General features: G+C 37.7%; 1 protein-coding gene and 1 long non-coding RNA gene across 6 annotated transcripts in view; one reads left to right on the top strand and one right to left on the bottom strand.

Moving 5' to 3' along the window:
- Positions 1–22,766, bottom strand: part of LOC138857017 (uncharacterized) — a 293,806-nt gene that overhangs the window by 141,627 nt on the left and 129,413 nt on the right. The window lies entirely within an intron of this gene.
- Positions 9,281–22,766, top strand: part of ths (thisbe) — a 117,830-nt gene continuing 104,344 nt past the window's right edge. The window contains exon 1 of the mRNA XM_036374554.2: positions 9,281–9,532. Coding sequence (XP_036230447.2) covers positions 9,531–9,532 — 2 coding nt within the window. The 5' untranslated portion in view covers positions 9,281–9,530. The remainder of the gene's footprint in view (positions 9,533–22,766) is intronic.

The following is a 22,766-nucleotide window of genomic DNA, read 5'->3' as shown; positions in this document are numbered from 1 at the left end:
AGACGTAGTATGTGGGCAGTTGAGTCGCACAGCACAATTGGCTGCCGGTTTGGCTGTGAACGCACGCTGCTGCATATGCAAAGACAGCCTTCTTTTGTGTGATTTTTGTTTTGTTTTGATTTTGCGATTTTCCTTTCAGAGGCGCAATTCACTTAATTTATGCATGGAGAGCAACGCTGACACAGGTCTCAAAGCAACATAATAACAATGAACAAATATACACATAAGAAATGGCAAATAGTGGCCACACTTTTTTCCGCAATATATTTGCTCTCCTTAACAAAGCCCTCCACATTGCTGGCAGCTCTGTGGCAGCAACACATACCGTGCGCGCTTATGACAATCGTAAAAACAGCGGTATCGCCTTAAGCCGCTCTGTGGCAGCGGCGCATTGTAGCCGGTGGACGGTTGCCGGATATGTGCCATCATTGTGAGCGCGTGTGTGTATGCGTTTGTTATTTGATTTTGCTTTTGTTGGCGAGAAAGCGTTGCTCCAGTTTGCCACAGTCACTCAGGTTGCGAGTGATGAGTTACGGCGACGCTGCGGAACTGAAATAGTGACACACACATACATACTGGCGTCGAAGTGCCACAGTCACAGTCACAGTCACAGCCACTCTGCCACTCCAACTGCTACTCGCCACATTGTTACTCCTTTTAAGTTGCAAGTATTTGTATTGAATTTGCCACCACCGCACTCCCGCTGCTTCACCACCTTCACAAATCTCTCCAACTATCAGCTACTTACATATATACAAACACGCACACACATAAAAACATACGACGGCGTTTGCTTGTCACAGCCACAGCTTTACTCCCATTTCGTATTTTTTCTGCGCTGAAACGCAAAGCTTTGTGGTTTTTTGTGCTTTGGTTGTTGGGTGGGTGCATTAATTTCATTGTTGTTGCTTTTTTTGTGCCGTTTTTATTTGCATTTCATTTGCGGTTTTTATGTTATGCTGCGCGTGTGAGAATCGCAGCTGCGTTAAGCGTAAGCTGTGACTGCGTGGTCGTTGGCGTAGCCGATGGCTGTGACTGTGGCTGAAGACAGTGTGTTATAAAAGTAAGTATACTACAGCGTACCTTAGTCTTCATAGGAATACTGAAGCGGAAGTGGCAAAACAATTCCCGCAATAGCCGGTTCCACGCTACCGGAATTGACTCGGATTTTATCCGGTATGTTATCTCGGTGATCTAACCTGTTTGAATCTGTAAGTATTAAACTCGTTTTTGTCAGCACAACTGCCGACGAAAATTTTGGCTGGCCGTTCTTCGTACTTTTCCGGGATCTTGCAAGGAAAAATCACTTTATAGTATGAAACGATGACAGAAATGGGTCTTGGCGGATTCTGCAAATACCTTCAAGCGATTCCCAAGCTTTTTTGGGTTAACTCTGAAGTTTTACCAAGCAATGTGGATAAATTCGGCATAATGTAAGTTCTATGGCCTGGGCTCACCCTTTCTTTTAAGTTTTGAGATTACAGGTCGCGCTCATCTTAAGTTTATCTGCCAGCACCCAAAGTCAATAAAAACGTTGGTCTTAATGAAATACAAAGTAATCTCGGAGGTAAAAATTAAACTCAACTTATCTACCAATTATTAATCAATAATCGATAATGATATCGACCAAACGGTTGCTTCGCTAGCAATTAGCATCAAAATAATATTGCTCCAAGTTTGTAAAAATCGCTGACTTCAAATTTGCACCACTGTTTCAGCGCTGTTGCTGCTGTTGTCGTAGCTGTCGCACTCCGCATTAACACATCGCCAGTGCTGACGACGACGAAAAATTTCGCCTGCGGTCTCTCTCCATGCCTGTGCTACCAGTAGCTTGTGTTGCTGCCGCTGCTGTTATTAGCCTGTATGCTGTTCGTGGTCTTCGTCGAACCATTTCTGCATGCGACGCGGTTGCTGCGTGTCGCAGCCGCTCCACCACCAGCACACTGCTTGTGCTGCCACTCGTGTTTACACTGTCTTTGCGGCGCTGCCACGGCACTATTTGCCTTTGGTGCGCATTGCGACTGCGTTGCTCCACACGCCACACACACAAACACACATACGCCACAGTCCACAATGTCGACTTGCTGCCACGCTGCCATGCTGCCGTGCGCCGGGCGCTGGTGGTTAGGCCAGGCCAGGGCAAAGCAACGATTGACTGACTACACGTTGTGCGCTTTTTGCCTGCGCCTCAGTTTCGTATCGCATTTAGTTGGGTTCACACACTTCGAACACTCTGTGGAACACCGCTGGCGACAACAACACACATCGCCATCATCAACAACGACCGCCGAAGAACGTATTAGTCGAATGTAGTGCGACGTACAAGTCGACGAACAAGTGAGTGCTAAAGCTATGCCAGTAGTGCGAGTACGTGTATTAAGGCTGCCACAGTGATTGTGGAAGTGCACCGCGCCGTAGTGCCACCTTAGCACCGTTGCGCCTCGATATAGTGGCCGGAATCACCGTCAATGGGCAGCCGTGTGTCGTCGGGGCTGGGACGGGGCAAAAAAATATCAAATAAGCAAACAAGTCAATAAATTAAAAAATAAATATAACCACATATAAATACAACAACAACAAATACGCCAGCATTCGTGTATGTGTGCGTGCATGTGAAAAAATCGAAAGAAAAGTGTGCAAAGAAAAAGTGAACAACAACAACAACAAAAACTACTAACGGATGGAAAAGATAATGAAAAGCAATGCAAAGTGTGGTGCGGCGTGAAGTGTAGTGAAGAAGCGTGTCGGCTGAAGCACATACCTGACATATGCACACAGCGAGCCGCAAAGTGGTTAAACTATTAAGGTGAATGTGCCACACAAAGTTAGTAAAATGCTTTCATGCGCTATTATTATTATTACTACTTGCTTTAAAATATGTTTGCTTTTCATTTAAAAATTTCAAATAAATGTGAAAACGCTAAAGTCGCTTTATTTGTGAAATTAGTTAATTTTAATTGGCAGAAAAGGCGTATTATGTGTTATTTTTGTAAATAATTGGAACTGTGAAAAATATAATATTATTCAGCAAAAATGCTACTTTCATTCAAATGAATTTAAAATCGGTGTTAATTAATTTTATTATTTTTTTTATAGAAAAAATAATAATTTGAGTTGAGTACTTCTTGACCAGAATTTTGTCTGATATTCTCTTAAAGATAAGAAAACTACGACGATTTTTTCTATGATTGTTTTTCAATAAGTGATTTTATAAAATCAGAAATTTTATTATCTTTCCAAGATATTTTTAATATTTATGTGGGTACTACAAACTTCAGTAACTTTCCATTAAAAATGTTAGATCCAGCAAATTTAAAATCGTTTCAAGCAGCTGACAGATATAATGCCATAAATACGCTTGGAGAGCGAGAGAGTGAATGAGAGTGTTAAAAAAAAAGTTACAAAAAAATGTTCAATACCTTTAAATTTATTCCAATTAGATATTTGTAACAAAAACTCAATGAGTCCTGATGATTTATTAACAGCAATATATAAATTTTCGAAGCTTTCAACTTTTGTGAAAAAAAACTTTGCTTGCAAAGCATTTTAGCTGAAAAGTTACAAAAACAAAAAAAAACACGCGTTACTGTTATTGATAGTCTACTGTGCCTGAGATTGATTTTGTCCTTCCCCTCAAAGTCTTAATATCAAAATAATTTGGCTTCATATCTATAAAATTAAAGTTGGTTATTACTTATATATGTGTGTATGTAAATATATGTTACACGTTATGAGTTACTACGTTTTTATGTTTAAAGACTTAATTGCCATAAATTATGATAGCCGTGTAATAAAGACAAAACCATAGCCAATATGGCAAAGACCGTTGCCGCAACAATTTAGATAAGCAACAGAAAGCAAAAAATAACAAATGAAAAAAATATTTCACCCTCGAAGCAAGCGTGAACAATGCCCAACAATATATTCAAATCACCCTATTCTTTTTGGACTACTAATACATCTACTATTACCTGGCATAAGCGGCTTTACACCAGAGACCGTACTAGTAGGACATAAATAGAACTAAAGAGATATTTAACCATAAGATATACTAGCAAACTTTCGTTATGGGTACAACTAGAATAGAATATTTATAATGAAATTAGAAGGCTGAATAAAGTATTGTAATTTGTAACCCAGGCTGAATGATTATTTTCAATAAATTGAATCTTAAGTCAGAACTACAATAAAATATTAACTAAAAATTCCTAAAAATCATAGCTTATACAAATCATCTCTACAGGGTCGATTTAACTTTAAGTTCTGCGTGTGGATATAGACATATCAGTCATATTTGGCCACCACCATTTCCGCAGCTCATTCGACATTTTCCTTAGACTGTCTGTCCTTAGTAGCGGTCCGTGTCCAACGATTTAATCGAGCATTGTCACTTTCACTAAGCCATGCAGCACTTAAGAACATAAACTAACATAGAAGAGCCCCAACGAAAAACTTAACTCCCACTCTGCTGCTTCTCCTTTGTTGGACTGCGGCAAGGCTTACGTTATTGAAGTTCTTAAATTACAATGACTAACCAGAAAGTCAACCACCACTTACTTACGAAAATATGGCCGTTTAAGTAGTGGAAATGACATGTCTATTCCTGGATTTTACGCTCCTTAGCTTTTGCATACGTTTCTGGGTTGATGAAGTATTTATAATCGTTTTCTGTAGACCGTTAGGCATTTTTATGCCTTTTCGTTAGATGGTTGGGCATTTTTATACTTTCTGCGCTGAGTTGTTTTCAAAAGGCTTTAGCTGCTTTGTGAAATTGTCGTTTGCATGAGTTAAGTTACCTTTTGATTGAAGCTTGAAAGCATATAACTGCTCTGACGATTTTAGAGAAGGTCACGAAAGTGTGCGGGTCATCACTATAAGGCGAAATTTCTTGATATTGGTGAAATCAGGGTTACCGAAACTATTAAAATACTTTTTAAAGAAATGTATTATCAGCTCTAAGATGATCTGATGGCGCTTATCGCTTAAACTAGTATACCTACAATATATTGAATTCTCTGAAGTTTTCGCGGGTTTATTGCTAGCAGAAGCTCTCGTCGGTTGATTGTTAATAAAAGAGGAGACTATGGTGCATTCACATTGACATAACTGCGATAAATAATTTATTATTATTCAAATCTTGAGCAAGTGAATATACTCCGAGACTTTAGAATATGTATGCTGGCTAATCACAGTATCGTATGAGAGGAGAAATGAATATTTATTGAAAGCTTTAATCAAATAAGGAGAGTGAATGAGGGCTGTAGGAAAAGTGTAGTGCTATATTATTCTCCTGATTCTAGGGTTGGCCAACAACCGAGGAAAGTTAGAGCAAATCCAGCACTCCAAAATTCTGCATTTTCTATATCATAGCTCACATTCTTATTAGAATTAAGATAGTGTATAAAAATGGACACTGAAACCTTTCGTTGTCAATATGTTCCTTAAAAGTTGAAAGTGCTTATTTTCTACACGTGACTACAATATGGTGGTCAGCTGTTTTCGATTTGACATTTGGCCAAAAATTTATGCTCGCAATTTTAGCAGTTTCTCTCTTCACACACTCTCTCTCACACTTTCTCTCACAATAATCACTCTGAACATTACTTTCACGCTCGCTTCTCCGCTTTGAGCCTTAAGTTGTGTCATTTTTACACTTTGCTCTCCACAAATTGCCTCTCAAAAGGCTTGTTATGTGCTTGCTCTCTCACATTGCCGCACGCATTGAATAAGGGTTTCGCCTTACAAAAACACCTGAGTTCTGAGAACGTTGCGAGCGTCGTTGCAGCGGCAGCAACATAACTAAATGCCGACGATTTGTTGTTAGTTGGGAAAATTTGAGAGCGCAGTTGAAAAGAGCAACAACGGTAGCAGCAATGGCAACGAGGATGCCAATAGTAGTCGTAGTTGCACACACAATAATGTACTTTTTTGACATTTGCGTTATTTCGTGACACACAAATCAATTTCGTCGTCGTTGTCGTTCGGTGGTGTGTTACGTGAATTTTTCCAAGCGAAACGATTTTATGAAAAGCAGATATTGTAGTGAAAATTTAGCTTTAGTGCAGTCTAATAATGCTAGTCAATTGTTAATTTATAAGTATGGAATTCATTATTGAAAAAGCTATAGACGTTTGTTCACTTTTATACGGATTTAGGCACATGTTCTGCTTAAATGCGAGGTGCCTACGGTGAAATTGGTGAAAAAGTGTTAAAGCGTTGATGGCAATAGTGACACAATTTTCACGCACACATGTGTACACACATAGCAATGCAAAGTGTTATGCGAAAACCGGACGGTTTTTGTGGGGTCTCCATCGACCGCTAGCGGAAGTCGGAAGCGGAAGTCGCTTGGAAATTAGTGTTTCGCGTATGCCTTGGAGTTGTTTCGGTTGGGGAATTGGCTGAAAAATGCCACTAAAGATGGCGGTAAGTAAGCCGAAAGTGCGTTAAGCTGTCGTCTAAGGCTTAGCTATATATTCAACTGCATTTCTAAATAAATATATACTATTAGTTGCTTCTAGACCACCAGCTATTTGCAGCACATACTCGCAGTGACCTGTCATTTCACTATGCGCTCCATTCAAAGGCTCACACGGTGGCAGCATGTAAGCGCAGCCAACTACGCACACATACACATACAAACACCACAAAACTAACACGCAAAGTGCCAGCGTGCAGCAGTGGTTGCTCATACCACACAGCGCACCAGCAGTGCTACTGCCGCGGGTGCTTCTGCCACTGCTACGTTGCTAATCGATTTTGTTTCCGGCATTTTTCACGTGGTCTCAGTCGACCGCTCTGCCTTCACTCGCTGACACATGCATATATACAAATTGTTGTTGTTGGTTTCTGTTTTGCTTGCCTGTTTGCGTTTCGCTGGCAGGCCGTTTTAGCTTTTGTCATTTCGTGCCTCTTTTCTTGAGTAAGCGTCAAGCTCGCCGTTTCTTCATTGCTCGCCAACTTTATTTGGTGTTTTTTCGTAGTTTTTGCTTCGAAGCTCGTGCGCGCGTGTATGTTCGTGTCAGCTGTCTAACGATTTTTCCCCGAAAACGCATAGAAAATGTTTGAAAGAGTTTAGCTATGACTATGAAACGCGCTAACACCGCTCACGGGGCCAAAGTCACAGCGCGTAGTGACCAGTTTATTGCCACTTTGATGACTACTTGGCTGCACGGCTGGCCGCTGTTGGTGCTGCAGCTGGTGGATGACTGTGCCTTCGTTACATTCTCGATGCATCTGCAGTTAAGCTCATAAATACGCGTGCGTGCGTGTGTGTGTATGCGCGTTGGAAGTGTGCAAAAGGGGGCCTGTCAGAGTCTGCAAGTCACCGCTTGGTGCACATTTTCCTGCTTTTCTTCCACAACATTTTCATTGTTGTTGTTGTTGCTATTGCGCCTGTTGGTCTGCGCTCGGTCTGCAGTTGCTGCTGAGTGCTGTTGCTGTTGTTGTTCGTAGCTGTATATCTGCGTTGTGACCTATCGACCGGATTTTTGTTGCTGGTGCGTGCCACAGCCGAATATGTGTGTGTATGTGCATGAGTATGAGTGCTCAAATGTAATAATTTTGTGTACGCTTTCACAGCGTTTAAAAGTAGGAAACGAGCAATTGCAAAGGCTAACTAAGAAAAAGTAAAATGAAGTGAAATATTAGTAATGAAGCTGTTGCTAGAAAAGTGCAATAAAGTTAAATACTGGAGGTTGTACCCAGTACTGTGTGTGTGTGTGTGCCAAGACAAATATAGTACAAATGTCTGGCTAAGATTCGTGCATGAAACTTTTTTCTCCCCATGCCTTTCCTTTCTATTCGCATCTCCCTTTTGTGCTGCAATTTCTAGCACAATTTCTTGCAACTTTGATTCAGCAACAAAATGCTCTCGCATGCTAATTACATAATGTAAAGTACGCACATATACACACATACATATGCAGGTGCATATATGCGCGTATGTGTCTTACGAAACAGCTGACCGACTGTCGCTACACACATTCTAACCCGTATGATCGCCTGTCTGCCTTTACGTGTCTGGCAGCGCTCACCCAAAAAAAGGGCTTGAAAGTGCAATTGCCGTAAAAAATTTCATACAGTTGCAGAAGTTAGCGCAATGTGACCGGTGCTGCAACACGCCTGCACTAACGGTACTTTTTACTTTCTCGGTGCAAGGCAGTTCAAACGTGGCACACAGCGCGTACGGTCGTAGAATTTCGCGTAGATTGAGTGCAAGCAAACTTTAGTTGTCCAAGGTGGGTTTTAGGTAAAGCAATTATCCTGTATGGCTTGAATATTCAGACGTTAAAAAGTAAACAATAGAGTAAAAGTGTCGTTCTAAATTTTTTTTTTCGTTTCTAGTAACGTAAATGCTTAGAAAACTAATGAATTAGTATTGATTAACTAAAGGAAATTAACAATGAACTAGTTGGCGACTAGGTACAAAAGGGACCAGTTAGCAAAAAAGTATTTTTTTGTTGACTCGGAAATTGAGCATAGATAATACTTGAGCACTTTGGAACTTCTAAAATTTAATTAAAATAAATAACAAAATTTCAACATATTTTCTATTTATTTTTGCAGATGTAGAGAAAATGCATGACGATGTCAAACGATAGACAAATGAAAAATATCAGCATAAAAGAAGACTAATCTTCCAAAAAGCTAAAAATTAACGAACACGCTACGGAATTTAATGCTACAACGAAATTTCAGCAAAATATACTGAAAGCTTAATACCGGGTTAAAAAAAAAAATTATGTATAAAAAATTAAACAAAAAAATTCTGCTTTGAACAAAAGTATAACAAAAAAATTAAATTAAAGAAGTAAAATTCAGCGCTAGAAGAAAATAATACCAGTCCGAAACGAAAGAATTACTTTATATTCACACAAATAAGTTAAAAATCTTAAATTTTTAATCGTTGGTGCAAAAAAATCTAAGCAAAGTTAAAAAAAAAAAAACTGAATAATATCAAATTAACGCTAACAGTGCATAACAAAAGTGTTCACTCATTACTTATATCGCTATTTCATTACTTGTGGATTTAAAATACAAAAAATACCATATTAAAAAAAATTTATATAGAAAATTAGCGCAAAAAGTGTAAAATATTAAATTATATTTAAAATTTATAAAACCTTAAATTAATAAACATGACACTTACTTTACTATAAAATATAATAAAAAAACGAACAATAGCATAAACATAAAAAAAATTTATGGAAATTTAAAAAAATAATAATAATTGCGCAATGTTAAACGAAAATATTTTTGCAAAAAAATTATTTTTTTGAAAAAAAAAACTAAAGAATACACACGCTAATATGTAGCAAATAAATATTCCGAAAATAAATATTTAAAGAAAAAAATAACGAGCTAATTAAAATATTTAAGAAAACCATATACACAAAATCAATTATAACGAAAATATATACATTTTTTCGAGAACTTCATCAATGGTCGCTTGTGGTTGTAAAGCGTAGCCGAATGCGAATCTTATTTACATGCAAAATAAATGGGTACAATGAGGCCAAATAAATACGATGTAAGTATTTTAGTACAGTTTATGGAAAATATCATATTACATCAAAAGCAATAAAAATATGTATAAAAGCTAAATATTTTTAATTATTAATTTATCAAATATTTCTAATACTTTTTTTTTTGTAAACTAGACAACTATATACAAAATATTTTTTATGATGAAATTTTTTATATACCATAAATCATGGTTTATAGTTTTTGTTTTGTTTTAATTTTCTTTTATTAAACTCAAATACCTTTGGGTATAAATATTTGATAAAAAAACTATATTAAACTTTTTTTTTGCATAATGATAATTTTTTTAATAAAAATATTTGTATATTTTTTTGGTTTTTATTTTATTTATTTTTCTTTTATTAAATTAATAATTAAATATTTTTTGTAAAAATATTTGATAAGAAAACTATACAGAATTTTTTTTGATAATGACACTTTTTTCAATAAAAATAACTATATATAAATTTTTTTCCATAATGACAATTTAATAAAAAAAATAGTGTTGTTTTTTTTGTTTCTATTTTGCTTTCATAAAATTAAAAAGTTAATATTTTTTGTATAAATATTTGATAAAAAAAACTATATATACATTTTTTTTGATAGTGACAATTGTTTTAATAAAAAAAAATTTTTTTGTTTAATTTTTATTAATTTTTTTTTTGTTAAATAAAAAAAAAAATTTTTAAGCAATAAATGAAACAATATTATGTTTTACTGCAATGTTTAATTTTTTGTAACAAAAAAAAGAAATAGTAATAAAAAAATAATTACTCTAAAAAATATATATTGTTTTAATTTTTGATATACAAATTTTGCATTAAAAAAGAAGAAATATGTCAATCGTTATGTATCTTCTGATTTCTTGTAAAATGCTGTGTAAATAATTTCTGTCACTGTATGCCTTATTTACGTTAAAATATTAAATCGAGTCTCGAATATTTTGTGCGAGATAACACGAGTTGTCGCCATTAACTAAATCAACCTTAGCTATTTCAATGTAATGCCATACCTCTTTTTGCTGAATTCTGACCTAGTTAACGGCGATACTTCATTGCTCACTTATATTTACAACTGGGTTGAGTTATTTTGATCAAAAGTAATTTTCCAAACAAATTTCGCTAGTAATACGATGCAAAAAGTGGCAATTTCTTTTATTTACACACGTCTTAATGCGAATCAAAATAAATAATATATTTGCAGTATTTACACTTAATTTATTTTTACTCGAGTGTCATTTCTTCCATGCGGTACTTCGGATGTCGCGGTCGTGTTTTGCAAGTAAAATAACAAATGACAATTGAATGAGTGGTCACAGCCACATGACATTAAATGCGACCGTTTACCAACACATGTAGACAGTAAATGTGGGTCAATGAACTCTAATAAAGTTTAATAATGTTATATGAGCATATTGAAAGCAATATGTATAAACAATGCTTTGCGAATTTGTTGACATATGTCTGGTCATTAGTGTGGCTATTTATGCTTTCGTGGAAACTTACGAGAGGGGTATAAGACCAGACAAGAGGGGTGCTAGAGAATCGTTTGTGGAGTGTGGCGCTTTTATTCCTTTTTTGCAGTTGAGATTTGTATTATTGGTGTATAAGTTGTGTTCAAATCTACTCTTAACGTTTGATGCTATATTATTTATTATTTCAATTAGTCATTTTTATGGTGACGTCATGCTTTTGGAGTTTCTGAAGAAGTTTTTGGTGAAAATTAACTTCGTCTATACTTTATGAATTTATTATACACATTTGTTAGCCAACGAGTTTAAGATTTGGTATTTATGGAGATCTGTCAAGTGTTCTCATTTGGATTAACGGCAAGGGTTATTTCGAAATAACTGCTTGTGAAACGAGTTAACTTTTCTTTTTTGTATCGTAAAATCATAAAACTGGAGTTTGTTGGGCAGGATAAACGAGTTATCTTTACTCTTTGGTTTTTTAAAACCAATAAACTCGAGTTTGTCACTCTGAACGTACATTAACTCAAAGGCAATTCACCTAGGTGCAGCCTTGATTTAATTCTCAATTATTGACATACCAAATTCTTGAGAGTTAGATAGTGTTGCCAGATTTCTAATTTTCACATAAATATTTCAAAAAAGTTTAAAACTCCGTAAACTCAGGAATTTAATACTAAACCTGATAATAATGTCGTAGCATATGAAAGCTCGTTAAAAGTAGAAAAAAAAATTATATAATATAGATGGACATTGTAGCCGCTTAAATGCTCTGTAAATTAAATATGCTTCCCACTTAGAGTCAAATTTTATTGGCCTATCAGTGCCTTTTCTAAAATAAGTTATGGCTTAGCCAAAACATTTTTTTGTTTACTAAACTTTCGATACTACCAAGCGCACTTGTTTTAACTGTTTTTCAATTCAAAAGCAAAAACCAAAAATATTTATATGTGCATTATTGAAAATGTGCTTATCACCTTTCAAGCGAGTTGCACATTGCTTTACGACTTCCTCAATTTAGCCAGCCAATAACTCACAAAAACTCAGCCATCAAACGCAAATTTTCGCTGACACACAACGGCTACCGCGCTTTAATTCGCTGGCAACGCTTTTGCGCAGCATTCAAATGTCAATATATATATATTATTTATTTACAGCAGAAATATAAAATATGAAAAATGTAAATAAATGTGAACGCAAAACGTGTAAATACACGACAAATCATAAATAAGTCATAATCACTTGTAGTTGTCCGCAAATCGCTGATAGCGCGTATGACACTTGTGCGCATGCGCTGCAGCATGCGACGCAGTTTGAGCAAACACATGTCAAAGTCAATCTTATCGCCGCGCATTTTATAGTAAACATTTGCCCGCGAATGGTTTGCGCTCCGGAGAAGTGGAGCTTTAAGCGTAATTAACGCGATATTTTTAAAAATATCGGCATATACCATATATGTAAATACAGTGGGGACTCTGCATGTGTGTTGCACAATTATGGAAATCGCCTAATTTATGCGGCAAATAAATTGAGCGCAAATTGCACGCGCAAACGGCAGGGAGTTGAGCAACTCGCAATCGACGTTCTCTTAAACTGCGCGAAGGTTTCGAATGTTTCCGAAAAATCTGTTATTATTTGCCTCTTTTATACGCCGTTTATTTGCATTGTAATCCGCTTAACACGTAAGTGCCAGCGCGTAAAATTTTGACGAGCGTGGCTGTGATGTTCGAATTGTAAGCTGCTTAAGCGCATTTGCACTTTATGGTGTGGCACTCTGAGCGGCGAAGCGCGCAAATCAGAACACTTACCACTTACAGGCGCATTCGCTTGAGTGACGGCAAATTGACTTGATGTGTGTGGATCATGTGCGTATAGCCACATGCATGCTGTTTCACGTACTTTTACTCTTATTATTTTATTATTTTCTTCACCGCTGACACTTTACCACCGCTTGCCACTTGTAAATGGCCACACACGTTGCTGCTGCCGCTGTGGCATGATTATGAAAAATCATCTGTGCTTTGCGGCAATTAAAATTCCGTTGTTACAATAAATTCGCTGAGTTGATGATGTCATTGCATTTTTTCTTTTTCTTTGCTGTTGCAACAAAAATATTTACAAGAAATTGCGTATTTTTAGCCTTCTCCGCTATGCTTCAATATTTACATTAATGCCTCATCATTTGCTCGTCGATGTATCGTTTTACATTTCGCCTCCAGTTCTCGCTTTTTATGCCCCCAACTGCCCGGTGTGGCTCAGCGCCACCGCCGACATGCACCAGCTGTCGAAATTGTTGCATGTTCGATCAGCGCGATTGCTGCGCCGCAGCAGCCGCCGCGTGCGCAAATATGCAAGCGTATATCAAAAACAACAACAACACGCATGCAGCACATAAAGTCGCTGGTAATATCGTCCGTGGCAGCAGCGCTGATATCTTCATGCCTTCGCTTGACTCATATGCACCCGTGCGCCTGGGTTGTCTAGCTTGCCACGGTGCTAGCGGAGTCAATACACCGTCTGCGCGCTGGCTGTGTGTGTGATCTTGCCACTTGGCCCTTGGCTTCAATCAATTGCTACTGTGTGAACGCGAATTGTTGCTCCAGTTACAAGCGCTGCTGCGGCGCAGTGTTGCTGCCGCTGATGCCACCGTCACCGGCATGGCCACCACCAGCAACGGCAATCTGCCTGGGGCAGCTTATCTCGTGACATGCCGTTGCTGTGCTTGTTGTTACTGCTTTATCAGATGCTATTTGTTTTTGTCGCTCATTTGTTATTTTTCCACTGTTCTTTTCTGCTTTTTTTGCCGCTTGCAATTGCTTCGGGTTATTTATGTGGCGGCGCGCAGTTTATTGCCGCTTCAGCTGCGGCAGCTACAAATTGAATTTGCATTTTTCGATTCAATCGTTTCGATTATTGGCGCTACTTGTGTTTCTCCGCCATTCAGTTTGCTCTTTTAGCTCTGGGTTTTGCTTTTGTCGTTGTTATTGTAGCTTGCCTAGAACTCGTTGCCGATCGATGGATCGCTCGTTCAATAATCATTTACATTTGTTATTCAAGATTAAGGGCAAGTGTTGTTGCTATTATTATTGCAACTCTGTAGTCCATAGTTTAAGTCTTACAAATGGAATTTTAATTGTTGAACTATGATTTTTAGTAAAGAGAATTTGGTATGGAGTCGAAACAGTGTTGGGAAGAATAACAATTGCGTGTTTCAAGCTTGCAAATGCCTTATTTACTGCTGTTTAATACTTATCCGTAGAAACGAAGACGCCTTACGTTCAGCGACCGAGAGAGGGGGGCAGATGGGAGACATCTCGTACATCTCTGCTACAATCAGGCGCTCCGCATCTTATATCCTTCCCGTTCACTGGACTCCTTTCTACAGGAGTTTTAAGCATTTCGGGTTCTCAAGATCGAATTATACTTTCCTAACCTGTAATTCTATACATAATAATTCAATAAAATTTTACTGCCGAACTCTATGACATTTTCAAAAAATAGGCTTATTACTCATTTCGAATTTTTCCGAAGCTCTCAGATATTCTTAAAATTGTTTCGATATTTTTGATAAGGTGAATAGTCATCAGAACTAATAACTTTATAAATTTCCACATACCGCTAGGAAATACGGTTCATATGATTTATAATATTAGTAGACGAATAGGAAAAACGCAAGAGTGAAAGCATTGAAAGCGATTTGGGCTAATTTTTGCAGAGAACATATCATATGAATAGAGGTTTACTCGTACTATAACATTACCACGGTATTTTAATTCGACTTGTGTTCGTTCTAATCTATTTTGAATTAATTATGTAAATATCGGATTGAGAAACTAGAACAAAGAGCGCTTGTAATATGCTTATAAAGGCGTTTAAGCGCCTCGTGTACTCAGCTGTTGACGACAGCTACTTATTGAACGCCAACACGCTAAGCACGACAAAGAAACTTTCAAGAATTGAAGCCGCGTGCGCACCTACTTAGAAGAACATTTTAACACACAAAAGACCAAATGAAAGAAAGTCGGGAAAATAACATTGCACAAACAAAAAATAAAAATAAAAAATAAAAAGGCAAAGCAGTATGCAAGAATGGCTCTACCAGCAAGCTTACTTGCTAGGCCTGCAATTACAGTGCAAAATAACTGCCGATAATGTGTTGAACATTGTTCTATTTACAGATATTTATTCTAGTTGAGATGTCCTTCCACCACTTAAAGCCTTTACACGCTATTTTGTTATTGGTCAGCCGTTCAGAGGCTGTCCTGCAACCTTGACTTCAACGATTTGTAACTGACAATTTATATCGCTACGCTAGTGTAGCCGTGAAGTGGCAAATCGTCACTCAAAGTGGCGCAGCATTTACCCAAACAGTTTTGCTACTTGCTGTGACTGGTCACACAGGGGCACGTCTGCCATTTTTAGACAGCAAAAAACTTTGTGACCAAATAGTTGCAAGCGACTTAAAAAAGAAATAGCACATGGTAAAAATAATGCTACATCATTTTGGGACGCGTGTTGTATGCACAGATGGACAGACAAATATGTGTGAGCACGGCGCATGCGTACCGCACTTGAGCCACAGTCTATAGCTGTCAGCGCGAGGCACGCGGGCGCAACTTATGCTGGCGCTGTGACGTATAGTCGCTGTTAAGCGAATTGAGTGGGTCGCTTTGCGTATTGCCGCCAGCAGCAAGTCAACGTGCCATGCTCGTGGGCGTACAATTTGCGCACTGCTTTGATTTCTGTGAATTTATGTTGTGTACAGGCCAGAGTGTACACCAATATCGAGCCGCATATGAGGCGTGTGAATATTGCCATATATAGGTAAGTCTGGGAACATGTTGCTGGCATCGACTTGACTTTGAAATGTGCGCATGCGCGTAGACTTGCGTTGTTTGTCTGCATTTTTCGGCTTCGGCTTTATTTCTCATTTATGTCACAGACGTTTTATTTAAGACTTTTTTACATTTCTTGGTGGTCAAAGTATGCGCATTTTTAGCGCGAATTTTATGCATTCGGACATTGATGAAGTGCAATAGTGGCGGCTGTTGGGCGGCTGGCAGCTTTCCGGCCCCATTACCATGCATACGCACAAAACACCGAACAATGCGTACGTGACGTGACATGACATGATTTGACGTACATACGAGTACTGTGTCTATGTATGTAAGCGTTTTTTCGCAATATACGACTCTGTCCGTCACGCAGTATGCGGCAGTTACACGCGGAACATGTTCAACGAAAAATTCTTGCAGTTGAAGAAATCGGTGCAAACTGCCGGACACCACGCTCGCACACACGACCGCGCGTGCAACAGAGCCCATGTACTATATGAATCTGATTAATGAGTCTTTGTCACTGGTAATCAGTCAACCAAATTGTTGACCCGCTTTAACCGTCAGTTAGCCATTTAGGCAGCGTATCTTAACTGTACAGTTGGTGCCTTAATTCCCATCAGGCGTGGAGTTTAAGTTATTAGTGGCTGGCGCCTTAAATTTCCAGCAATATAATTTGTGCACCGCTGCATTAATTCTCATCCGGCGTGGCGTTATCGGCGTCACCTTAAATATGCAGCTACCTAATTGGTCCACCGCCGGGGCGCGAATTCACAGTCTGTTTCCCAGCGAAAATTGTAGGCGCCTGCAAATCATGCCACTCAAACCGCTACACCTTGATTTGCATACATTTTTACATTCAACTGAAATTTAATCCTTTGCTTTTGTAAGCCTTATGTGTGAATCTTATCGTCGCATTTTGACACTAATTGTGTGCGAATGTTTGCGCAATTTGTCTGCATAATCGGCTTTAGTGCTTTGGTGCAACAATATTTAAATCTGCGTGGAAAATTGAAATTTTTAAGACCACTGAATATTTTTGGAGAGCAGTTTTGTATATCAATACATCGTCAAAAGTATTTCAGTTGGAAAATATAAGAAAAAAATGATTTCGTTGATTGAATAGTTGGCCCTCTGCGGACTATTTGAAAATACCGAGTATATTTGAAACATGAAGAAACTTTATTTATTCTCTCTGTTCACTTTCGTTTCAACGCTAGTGTAAGTCAATTCGAGCGCATTTAAATCTTACTCTGAAAACCGAGCCGTAAAGAAACTCTTTCGTAAGTGGAATATGTCTTGGCTAAAAAAGTGCGTGTAATCGCTAAACATACTTCGCGTACTTATTTATGGACTCTGTGTGAGTGTGAAGAAAATAGCTTTGCGCTCTCAAATTCTTTTTTTGCGATTACTAAATATCTGATTCAATTCAGAACGTTTTTCTTTCAATTTCATTACTAATTTTATCAAAAATATGGAGTAAATGTTATCTGAAAATTACGGACAACAAATTGACAGCTGTCAATGGTTGACAAATTTACTAAAATTTCATGTTTCAGGTTTCAGAGTTTTTGATTCAGACGTTAGGCTTTATTTCTATACCCGGCACGGGTTTGTTTGTAACGTCCAGAGGGAAACGCCGGAGACCCAATAGAATGCATATATAAATGATCAGAGTGAGTAGTTGAGTCGATTTAGCCAAGTTTGTGTGTATACGCAAACTAGTCTCTCAGCTTTTGAGATATCGGTATGAAATTTGGCACATCTCACCGACAACCTGTCTATTTGTCGGAACCGCTATCGCAAATAGCTGCCGTACAAACTGATTAAACAGAACCAAGTCGTTGTATAGAAACCTTTTTTATTTAATAAGTTATCTTAATAAAATTTTGCATAGATAATTTGCCAAGGCATGTAGAGTCTGTAAACATATTATTCAGAACGAATCACTATATAATATATCTGCCAAACAAACTGACCGGTCATATATTAAATCAAGCACATTTACTTAAATGTAATTAAATACTTGTATAAAAAGCAGTGAGTGAAATTCCTACAATTCCAGCAACAGTTTCAAGCGAATTAAATAATTTATACACACTTGTCATATAATATCAACGATGACAAATATCACGCCGGCGCTGAGCTAATGATGACAGCAACAGCAATAAATTACTGTTGACACCATGTAATTCAATTAGCAATAGAATGCCAATTACACGCACTTACATATACTGGTACTTATACATTGGGATATCCAACTCCCAATGCAATACTGCAGGACAACAAATCCCAGCGCGATTGGGATTCAGTTAAAGTGTCAGCGACTACAGCGGAGAAGAGTACGTCACAGCAGAGATGGCATTGTGCAGTTGTTACTAGCGGTATATCAGCGAGTACAGCAACAGCAACAACGACGAGAAGCTGACACTGCGGCAAATCGCTCGTTAAAATGTCACGTAAATTCTATGTAATTTCTTTATTTACTGACAACTATACATGTAGGTGTGTGTGTGTGTTTGTGCCAGTAGTCAAGCAACTGCATTCTCAACATTTTATTACAACATCATTGCATTTCAGTTGTGATTGTCAATCGATAAACCATTGTTTAACTATTCTGTTTTACTATTCTGTTTAGAGGAAATGGCAACTTGTGCGAGGGCAGCGACGTTTAGAAATTCTACAATGACAGCTGATTGCATATGCAATTGAATGCTGCATGCAATTAGTGAGCACATTGCATTAAATGAGCTTGGGAAAATACGTATATAGATTCATACACACATACATACATACACACATACATACATGGCACGAGATTGGCAATGTGTTGGCGAAGTGCGGTAGTTGTCCCATTTGCATCACCGTTTGCAATTGAATAACGCAAGTCTAAAGTCACAACACTAAATAACTTGCTGCGTTAGCGCAAGCCATGCATATTTATAAGTACAGAATGCCCAGCTATCGCATTGCCCGATATCTGTAAATGTAATGTACGATGTTTTGCATAGTACACGTGTGTCTGTGCGCTATTGCTAAGCGTTGCGGCCGCCTCGGCGTACGAACTGTTGAAATGCGCCGGCAGCTGGACTCGCAAATCTCCGCGATCAGTTTGGAGTAGGTAAATGTGGAGCGATTTATTTCATGCCGGGCACTTAGACACATAATTTTTGTAATATTTATTGTCGTTTTATTTTTGCGCCGAAATGCCGTTAATTGCAAAATATTTATATAGCGATCGCTATTAGCTACAGCTATGAAGATCATTTGCCACACACGAATACATACTTACTGACATACATAACGCAAATATAATACTTATTTTGACAGTCGCTCGATTGTTGTTAAGCGAGCCTGCTGTGCTTCTAAGCTGTACGCTGGCATATTTTGACTTGCTACTCAAGTGCATGACACTTGACGTTTTGCTGTCGACAAGAGTTCACCGTTACCGCCTCACCTAATAATTGAGGATTAATTTAATTGTGACCGAACTGAATTCGTAAAGTGCAAAATTTCGTGTTAATTTTTGCATTTCAAGCAGGCGTCAGTTGTGTATTCTCATGCCTGGCACGTGTGTTGATTGGGATGAAATTGAAATATGAATGATTGCTTTCAAGTGGCAGCTATGCATGCTGAGTATTATAGCGTTTTGATTGAAATAAAAACTTATTATTTTTACATTTATCTAAATTAATGTGTCGTAAAATTTTATTGGCTAAACTGCATTAGCCATATTGCCTGAGCGCACAAGCCTGCAGCATAGAGGAGATAAGTTGGGAAACTTGTGAAAATTTCTGGGATACAAAACTGTTATACTAATAGAATTACATGACGTTGTTGTTTGTAGTAATTTTTGAAAGTCTCCAAACTCTACACTTCGTCAAAACTGGTTGTGGAGGGCAAACAATGTTTAAAACAAAGCAATCTAACATATATCAAGCTAATTTATTGACACACTGCTATTTTAATAACTCTCCAAACATTGTCAAATACAAATATTTACTAAAAGCAATACTGTTTTCGCCTTACTAAGCAAACAAGACATTATAACTCCAACCTTCAGACTACTGACCACGTACCACATGTTAAAAGCCACTTTCTTGACATAAATATGACATATCAGTATGTTATGCCAGTCAAATGAAGACTCGTGCAAATAAAGTAAATGAAATAAAATTTATGCAGAATATGAAAAACATTGGCCAAATATGCGGTAGACGCACGTTGAATTGAGTGACAGGCGAAACATGCTTGGAAAATCAATTACACGCATGTGACAGCCACAGCAGCAACAACAAAAAGAACAACGAGCAACTCGCGAACAACCAAATATGGCAAAAATATTAAAATATGAAGAAACGAAAAACGCAAAATAACACAACGGCACTTGAGTCAATAGGAGAAGTAAAGGAAGGCAAGCAAAAAATAAAATAAATAATAATAACCACAATGGAACCATGGAAGAATCGCGCACTAAAAACCGCCAGTGGCAGCGGTGAATTATGCGGCGGCATGCACGTGCAGATAACCGTTGCGCATGCGCGAATGCAGACGCCGGCTGATAAATTTAAGAATTTATGCATTTGGGAGTAGAAGTGGCAAAGTGTGAAAGAATTGGGAGGATGCTTGTTATAAATTTAATCGTTAAAAGTAACAATAAAACGTAGGAAATCATACGAGCTGAAATTTGCATAATTGATTAGGTGACATATATTTGTACTGTGTGTTTTTGCCATAAAACTATTTTTATAAAGTTAATTTGTGTTTAAGAGATGCTAATACCATGTTGTAATGCAAATTTCATCGTTTTGGAAAAACTCTACAAAGTCTACATTTTCAATATGTTATAAAAAATTATGATTAACTAATTTTTAGTAAAAGTATAGCTTGAAAATTTAATTAAACTAGTTTTTGAAAACTCTACAAAGTCTACAAAAACCAAAAATATTCTATATTTGTATTATTAAAATAAACTTTTCACATTTTATTTCTATTTTAGGTTTTCATTTAAATTGCCCGGAAAGTATGATTTGCAACAAACACTACACAATTACTTGTTAATCAACTCTGTGGAATTTCGTAATAGCCCGTAATTCCACAAAGTCATCGTCTCCCACTCTTTCACATTCCTCAAGTTTTATTTTTCACATTTTAATATTAAATACTTTTTCACTCCTTTCTTGTTGTACTTCTTTGCTAAAATTCGTCGCCACATAAACGCATGGACGATGGCAATATTATCAACGCTACAAACAACAATGATGTTGTCATCCTCACATGCCTGTCAGTTGTTGCATGCAACACACGCACACTCATTTATTCACGCACTTCAGCACTTGCGCATTCATCACGCTTCCCGTCATTATCAGCAAATGTTGTCATCTAATTGAGTTGTTCTGCCAGAAAAATGCGCAAAAACGACAAATACACCGACCATAATGACAGCCATAACAACCGCTTGAACAAGCTTCATAAAAATATTACAGTCACACAAATCACAGGCACGAGCAGTGCCAACAACAACAGCCGCAGCTGTAATAACAAAAAGCTGTTGAAGCGCAGAAATCGCTGCTGAATGATGTTAAATTGCCGCATTGGCGTCTGCATGCAACAAAATTGTAGCCAAAGCGCGCGTCGTCGAGGCGAGTCTTCTTCCGTTTCTTCAGCCACCGGTGGTCACTTCAACTGCTACTGCTGCTGCCGCTGCTGCTGTTGCTGCTTCAGCAATCAACCTCGGCCGTCAACATTTGCATACATCAAATGCTCAGCAACTTTTTTTTGTCTCTTGCTGTGGTTTATTAAATTGTTGTTAGTGTGTTTCCATCACCACCGCAGCAGCGGCTATTTGCCTGCATCTTCATTATATGCTCACCAATTGCTCTTTCGTCGTCTAATCCTAATAAAATAGTCAATATACAAGTATGCAACATTAATCGCTCAACGGTTTGATCGGCAGCCAACTGCTGCATGAGCCTGTGTGTGTGTGTGTGTTTAATTTATGCGGCAAAAGCTTTACGTGGTATGCAACATTAGCTGCAAAATTGTTGCACTTAATCGCACACATGCATGCGAACGCAACTCGTTTTCAGCCACTTCATCAGTTCATCCGTTTGTCAATCGTTGGGGCGGCGTGATGTCGCGTCGCTGGCTTGTGCTTCCTAAATCAAATCCCGTTCGGCTGGTCTGTTGACATGGCTTATCAGTGCTCGGTGAAATTTATGTATATTAACCATGCTGGCGATAATTGGATTATTTTCAATTTCATTCACGGATTATCGGTTGTCACAGACACGCGCCAGCTTACCGCGGAGAGTGTGGAGGTGGGAGGCAAATTGACGTAAAGCATTGATTAATTGCCTTTGGCGATGGCGCAGTCGCTATCGAGGTGTTGAAAGCAGAAAATAGGTGTTTATTGCTATCCTATGGCGTGGCACACGGCTACTGTTTATCTTACGCAAGCGGTTTGTTGTGCAAATTTCACAAAAAAGTTAATAAACATTGTAAAAACCTGCTGATGCAAGGAGTTATGTTTATTGATTCAAGCTGTTGTATAAATTTATCTATTTAGACGCGCATGGTTTTTTTTTTGATGGATTGCTTTGAAAGGTGCTTGAAATATTATTTTGACTAACCGAAAAAAGTCTCCAAAACCAAAATTTACTAGTTTTTAACTAGTAAATATGTTTTTAGAACTAATAGTTTACCAGAGTAGTCGATATACAAGTTTTGAAAAACTCTCCAAACTCTCCAAAAGTTGAGTTTGTGATAATAACTTGCTAATAATTTTCTTAACAAAAAATTTAATACAGTATACTAGCTCCAACTAAAACCTAAAAACAGCACTGGTTTACTGGTAAAATAGTGTAGATCTCTTGTGTTTGTTGTCTTCTTTTATACACTAAGTTGTATTAGTTACAATAAATAACTTTGTATTAGTC

Source organism: Bactrocera oleae, chromosome 4, assembly GCF_042242935.1.
Source record: "Bactrocera oleae isolate idBacOlea1 chromosome 4, idBacOlea1, whole genome shotgun sequence".
Lineage (NCBI taxonomy): Eukaryota > Metazoa > Arthropoda > Insecta > Diptera > Tephritidae > Bactrocera > Bactrocera oleae.
The sequence above is the reverse complement of the archived record's forward strand: the minus strand, read 5'-3'. Positions and strand labels throughout refer to the sequence as shown.